We start from the raw sequence: 7,204 nt of genomic DNA, 5'->3' as shown, positions 1-7,204 counted from the left end.
GTGGTGTGGGGGGGGGGGGGGGGGGTCAAATTCGAATAAAAATAAATAACCCAAATTCACAGTTAAAGTCCAGTTTAATTTTCTTTCGTGAGTCGAGTGTAATTATAATTTAGGTTAAAATCAAAACACAATGTAGCTCTACCTCGACCTCACTTTTTAATATCTTTTATTTGCTTTGAGCACCCAAACACATTTGCTATCGAATGTGTGTAACAAAACAGAGCGAGGTATGAATGAAAGCAACCGCACAAATTAGAGGTAGAATGTCCACCTGAACTTCATAAATCGTCTTTCTCGCCAAAAGTCAGAAATTATAAATGCAAATTCATAAAATTGCATTAAATTTTTAAATTTTCGCTCAAGTTGCGCTCGCGACTATCAGACATATTGTCTCTTATGTTAAGCTCAAGCTAAAATTTCAATAAATGAGTACCAAAAATTGCATTTTTTAGGTTAAAATTAGTTCACTGCATCCGTTTTTTTTCAGCATTTTGTTTAAGTTTCCCGTTAAAAGCACGAAAACTAAAAACTGTTTTCATTTTTAATTTTCGCGGTCATAAAGTAGACCGTTTTGACCTTGGCGTTGTTGTATATATGCATCAACGCCGCCTTTTCATCGCCTGTCAAATAAAAAAGTTGGAGCATTTTAGGTTTTTTAAATCTTTGCAAACACAGAATTGTTTGTTTTGGTGTAAACTGTTTTTGTTCTGACGAGAATTTAATAACTTTTGTCAACTTTGATTGTGTTTTCATCAAGACAGCTGCTAAAAAGATAAAAACACCGGCACTCCAATACGTGTTAAGTTGCTTACTGAAACTTGAAATTTTATTTTTGTTCGTTGACCATAAAATTAACAATAAACACTCTCAATATAATTATCAACTTTGTTATTTAAATTTTTCTCTCTGTTTTAGTCTTGTAATTAGCAGCACAGCTTTTATTGACACGATACACAAATACCAACAGCTGATGAATTATGTTTTGGTTATGATTGATTACCAAATAGTTAATACAACTGATTACGGGCCCTGCGGATTGGCGCCATCAATTCAAAAAGGTATTTAACGTTAATCTCATTTCGAAGGTAATTTTCGTATTCGTGAATGAAAAGTATCTAAAAATTACTTAAATTATTACGAGGTTGTTTTCTCCAATTGTTGTTATCAAATTATCTGTATTTCTTGCGGTATTTCTTATCGTGCCAAATTCTTTATTCGCTTATTTGATTATTATGACATTTTTTGTAATAATGAAATTATAACTTGCCCGAAAAAAACAACTATCAGAATTTATCACCAGATATTTGTAGCTAAACTAGTTGGTTAATTTTTATTATTATATGTCCTCTTACGACCTCTGTTAAAATATCGTCCTCGAGAAACTGTCAATTTTCAAAGACATTTCAAAACAGTAATTAATGGGTCACTGCGAATTAGATTTATTATCACGAACAGCTTTTGATTTAACTCGAAACAGCTGTTATACCAAAGACTGACATATAATTGGTCTATTATTTTAACGTCTTTCGAAATTCTTGACAGCTACCCGTTAATCGCAGGTTATTATCATGTTAATATGATTCGAAGAACTTAGTTGGAAACTTTTAAAAGCAATAATATTTATTACGGCTACTAAGCTATTCGAGGTAATCAAAATTAGCTTTGACCAATAACGATCAGAATTATAACCAGTTATAAACACTTAAAAAAGGTCATGAAATCTCTCAGAATTATAACTACGACAAAAGCGCGAATGACCAAATTCAGAAGTTATAAACAGTTTTGCATTTCGCACATCCAAAAATTGGTGCTAACAATTACAATTATTTCCTTGATTTCAACAATTCCAACATCGGAAGGGATTTCCGTTGCAAACGTGACCAGCTTTTCCCTATCCAAAATGTCGTATATTCGGGAAAATGACAGTCTTACAACCTGGACGAGTGAGAAAGATACTCCCATTAGACGGTTGACGAAAGATTTGTTATTCCTATATGACCCAAATGTTCGCCCAGTACTGAATTTCTCGTCAGCACTTAATGTAACACATTATTTTCTACTGCAACAGGTGAGTGGAACATTTTTTGGGCAAGTAAATTATTCTTAAAAACAGTTGGTTAAATTTTGCAAGTCTGCTATTTTACAATTATCTCACACCCGAAAAGAGGTCCAAAAAATTTTCTCTTTGATTTCACCATCCTTTTAAAGCGTAAAAAATTAACGAGACATAATAATAGTATCAGAATTATAAGCAAAAAAAGCGGAAAACTTCCTGATAATCAAAATGGCAAAACTATATCAATAATTTTCAGAAAATCGATAATAGTATCAGAATTATAAGCAAAAAAAGCGGAAAACTTCCTGATAATCAAAATGGCAAAACTATATCAATAATTTTCAGAAAATCGTTTTTTTTTGGTACTGGAGAACATTTTTTGAACATCTCCCTAGTGAGATCTAATAACGGTTACAGTTTCAAAATTATCATAATACTTGGTTTCCAATTTATCTGTCAAAAAAGTATAAGGGTTGATAAACATTTGATTAAGCATTTGTGTGAGTCAAAATTTTGATGGAGAGGAACAATTTCAGCGGCTAATTCTGAGCCTATTAATGTTTTTTTGCCTTTAATTGGAAATCCATTTCATTATCACTTTAAACTAAACGATGATTAAGCGGAATCAATTCCATCACAATTTTCAAATTACTACAGAAGTTGGGAAAGAGCTTAAAGAAAAAAAACAAAGTATTTCTTATGCGCGTCGAAAGAAAATTGAGTTTATCACTTTTTTTACTCTAAAAATTTCTTACAAACGATATAAAATGATTAGTGTTTTCTTACTAGGCAGAATCAATTCATATTTAATTAGTTGGATTTTTCAGCTAATTTCTACATCAATTGGCATGCATTGCTTTAGTAGATTTATACGTTTTTTCTGAGTTTTTTTGGGTTTTTTTTCAACAAATGGGCAGATTTCCTTGAAAATCTAGAAAGTTCAGAGACCTAGCGCTTTGAAGCAAGAAGTGAACCCAAAATAGTGAATTTAGGCAACTTATTAACTAGAATTTATCCGGTGTTTGATTTGTTAAAAAAACCCAAAAAAACTCGCTTTCATCGCTTTTGCTAAGTTTTTCATCGCTTTTACTATACCTTTTACTATACACTAAGTTTTTCATCGCTTTTACTATACCAAATTCCCAAAATACTCCAGATCAATAAATATGAACAGAAATTTTCTTTTCGGTTCAGAAATTTACAAAAACCAATTTTACACATTCGTATTACATGGACACGACGGAAACAATTTTTGTTTACAAGCCTTCACAAATCATTAATAGTTCGCTAGTTTTTTTGTTTGTTTGCATAAAGTTTGTACTCAGTTATTTCTTTTACGTCTCTAGAATGAACTTACACATAAGAAAAATTTTTTGTAAAAAAATTTTTTTTGTAGCCTTATAAAGACTAATTGTATTTTCTTATCAAGTGTGATTAATGGTTCCACAATTCTTTTTGCTCGTAACACTTTTTGATGAATTTTTCCGAGAAATGTAGCTACTAGTTCTGTTATTTGTTAAAGGGTTTAGGCCCTCTCCTGAGGAAGAACAATTTTTTTCTTATCCTTTGAACGGTAAAATCATTAGTATTTACTTCGCTTCAAGTTACTTTAGAAAATAATAAGTTCGACATTTTTCATGACGAATTTCATAGAAACATAAAAGAAAGCTGTCCTCTGAAAAATTGTGAATTAATTGGGCCACGTTTCGTTTGGTCTAATTTTGTTGCTGAATCATCAACTACCAAAGTAGGTTTTACATCTGCCAAATTTTTACTGCTCGATCCCTGAGCTCTAATCATGTAAAAGTTTCTGAAGCAGTTGGAAACATTTCGAAAAAATAACAATTTCCAGTTTATCTGCTAATTTTTTTGTTTTCATAACCGCTTGAAGTGAAAAAATGTTGTCATGTTTTTACCTGCATTCATTAAGTTGCATTCACAACCATTGTACAATGTTTAGGTGATCTACCTTGACTCAAAAGAGCAAAAACTGAAAGCTTTCTTCTTCGAAGTTTGGATTTGGAAAGATGAGTACCTTACGTGGAAACCCAAAGATTTCGGAAACATTACCAAAATCACCTTGATGCGAGAAAATTTATGGTTACCTGACATTGTAGTTTTCAATCAAGTCGGCGAAAATTCAAACTACTATATGCGTGAAAACATTATACCCGCTACAGTTGAACACACGGGTAGTATTCGACTTGACACGCCTCAAAAATACGAAACAACGTGTTTGATCGAAATTGAAAATTTTCCTTTCGATATTCAAACGTGTATTATTGTGGTAGGATCTTGGAGTCAATCGGCGGAGACGATTTTGATGAGTAATTTGTCGTCAAATATGGACAGTGTTTCGTATATCGATAACTCGGAATGGGAGCTTATGAGCACGAGTTGCGTTTCGGACATTTTCGTGTACGAAGGTTCACCCGAGCGGTATTCGGAGATTCATTACACGATTGTGTTGAAAAGACGATTGGCGTTTTACAATCGCAATTTGATCATACCGATGATTTTGATTAGCTTTATGGCACAGTTAGGCAAGTTTACCCACCAATTTCGAAATTCAACATTTAAAAAATTATGATTTCCGCGTGAGCCCCTCCCCCCATACGTTATATACAGCCCAGATATAGAGCACGTGCCATTACATAGTAAATCGAAATGTAAAAATTTGGAACGTGCATCTGGGGGCTGCAAACAAAATGCAGCCAATAAACTGCTCGGGGGGAGGGGGGGGGGGGCACAAACGAAAAAGATCCAAAAATTAATTTTTTGAGCCAAATAACTCTTGGTTTCAACATTAATTAATAATTGTTATTGAAGACAAACAATTAAGTGCGAAAGATCACAGTACAAAAACTAAATGCTCAAAAAATTAGAGTTTAAGTAGTTTGACTGATAATTTGAATGTTAATTTTGGTGTGATTTCTTTGGTTTTCTGGTAGCACGGACTTTTGCTTGATCATTAATATTTGCTATTCTATGCACGGTTTGGAAAACGCTTCGTGGTTTCATGCGCGCGCGTCGTGTGGGGGGGGGGGGGGGGGGGGTGTTGAATATGATAAGCATTGAGCGCTGCTGTCATTCAGAATAGATTCAGTTATCATCATCAAAAAGTATTTTTCAAATGTGTTCCAGTATTCCTGTTGCCACCTGAGTCTGGAGAGAAGATCTCTCTGGCAATCACAGTGTTCCTCGCCCTCTCCCTCAACATGCTCGTCATCTCAGAGTACATCCCCGCCAACTCCCTCCAGACTCCAATTGCCAGCAAGTACTGTCTCTTCTCAATGTTCCTCGTATGCCTTTCTCTCTGGCTGTCCGTCCTTGTACTCAATCTTCAAGGTCAGTTTCATTTTTTTGTTCCTTTTGTAAATATTGAGTCATCATAATTGAAAAGAATGACAAAAACCGATTATTCAAATTTTGTGTATTGTGAAAAAGTATTGTACAACTGCAATTCCTAAGATACAATGTTTGCAAATAACTGTGCTTGCAATCAAACTACAAGGTCATCTAATCATTTTTTGTGTTTTCCAGTTTTTGCCGAAAACCCAATTTGCCGGGACAATTTAGTTCAAAACTATGTACTATCTACAATGCCGTTTCACGTGATACTTCCCTTTTAAAACAATAATGAAAGATTGGTTTCACTTTTTGCCCACATACAGAAACACAAATTCGGAAATCAAGTTATTTGGAAAAAAAATAACAGTGAAAAGTGTTCTCCTACTCAATTTAGAAAATTAGAGTTCTCCCTCTTCTCTTTTGATAAATCATTATCCGCTATATTTAACTTGAATTACTGCAAATACCTCATATGAGAAATTCTTTCTTAAGAGTAAATGGTCAAAAGCAAGCATGATATTGCAGGTCTTAAACCTTATACATCAACTTTTTCGTAACATTGAATTAACTTTTTCGTAACATTAGACGGCTATTTTTTCAGGCAATAAAATATCAAATTTAATTATTTAGACTCTTTAAGTTGCGACGAAACAGTTGCGCTTTTCAAGAACAGTTGCGCTTTCTTTCTTTCAAGTTGGCCTTCAATAGCACATTAAACGTGCATCTTTATGAACAAAAACTTGAACATTTAGAACCAACTCAACACTAGCATATCTAAATCTAATAACGTGTTTGCATAATCATTTCTATATTAAAACACTAGTTTTCTACTATGTACCCAGCTCGTGTGTAAGAACTGGGAACGGCCATTGTCTAATAATTAACAGTTCATTTGCGGATTTTTGTTTCTCTTTCTCTTTTTTACTCGTATTCTTTACAAGTTTGTATTTATCCTTGTTACAATTAACTTTTGACCCGACTCACAGCTGGATGGAAATGGAGGGTGAATCAAGTCAACTGAAGAAGCAGGTGGATCAATTGCAGAATTCGGTCACAGGTTTGATCGCGAAAAACAAAGAACAGGAAAGTAAAAGAAAAAATCTTGAAAAAATGCAATTTGATATGAATGAGCGCCTCAGAGCACAAGAAAGGTACACGAGCAAAGACTGCCTAATTATCTGCAATCCGCCTTTCGATCCAAGAGATAGCAAAAATGTACTGAAAAATACCTTGAGATTTTTTAGCGATTTTCTGAAAATAAATCTCACTGAGAACAGAATAAAAGCATGTCATATTTTACCGGGAACTGCTAATGGAGATCAATATGACTCTGTTATTTGCAAGTTTGTCTATTTCGACGAGAAAGACAGAGTGTTTGGGGCAAGACGAAAGTTAAAAACTGCAAAAAACAGCCTGAATAAAAAACCTATTTTCTTGAATGAACGACTACCAAAGTTTGAAGCTGAACTTAGGGCTGAGGCAAATAGACAGGGCTTCATTACTTCGACAAAAAATTGTTCCGTATCTGTATTGGTGAAGCGAAACAACAATGATACTGGCTATCACAACATCAATCAAATTAGCGATCTTGAAAATGTCAAAAACCCGATCAAACGAGAAAACCAAAAAAGGAAATACTGCCTTGATGATGACGACAAAATTGATGATGACAGAGAGAAGTCACCTGACTTCAAAAAAATCTTTAAGTGCTGACTGAACAAAAAAAAAACAAAGACGTTTAGTGAACAAACTAAAAAATATTTTTGTTTTGTGCTAATGTTATTCTAATCTTATTGG

At 33.7% G+C, this 7,204-nt stretch overlaps 1 protein-coding gene across 1 annotated transcript; it reads left to right on the top strand.

The window, feature by feature from the left end:
* Nucleotides 1-557: 557 nt before the first annotated feature.
* LOC142358367 (acetylcholine receptor subunit alpha-like 1) lies at nt 558-5,959 on the top strand. The gene is made up of 3 exons (XM_075409773.1): nt 558-2,068; nt 4,017-4,599; nt 5,201-5,959. The coding sequence occupies exons 1-3, from the start codon at nt 1,715-1,717 to the stop codon at nt 5,449-5,451; spliced, it is 1,188 nt and encodes a 395-aa protein (XP_075265888.1). The 5' UTR covers nt 558-1,714; the 3' UTR covers nt 5,452-5,959.
* Nucleotides 5,960-7,204: the final 1,245 nt, after the last annotated feature.

This window comes from Convolutriloba macropyga, unplaced genomic scaffold (genome assembly GCF_964194025.1).
Source record: "Convolutriloba macropyga unplaced genomic scaffold, txConMacr16.3 SCAFFOLD_2349, whole genome shotgun sequence".
Lineage (NCBI taxonomy): Eukaryota > Metazoa > Xenacoelomorpha > Acoela > Convolutidae > Convolutriloba > Convolutriloba macropyga.
Note: the sequence above shows the minus strand (reverse complement) of the source record. Positions and strands in the feature narration are given on the sequence as shown.

Bases quoted from the DNA above. Each gene is read 5' to 3' on its own strand.
- LOC142358367 (XM_075409773.1), top strand. From the start codon at position 1,715: ATGAAATCTCTCAGAATTATAACTACGACAAAAGCGCGAATGACCAAA. The intron at 2,069-4,016 runs GTGAGTGGAACA...TACAATGTTTAG, and splicing joins ATTATTTTCTACTGCAACAG to GTGATCTACCTTGACTCAAA. The intron at 4,600-5,200 runs GCAAGTTTACCC...AATGTGTTCCAG, and splicing joins TAGCTTTATGGCACAGTTAG to TATTCCTGTTGCCACCTGAG.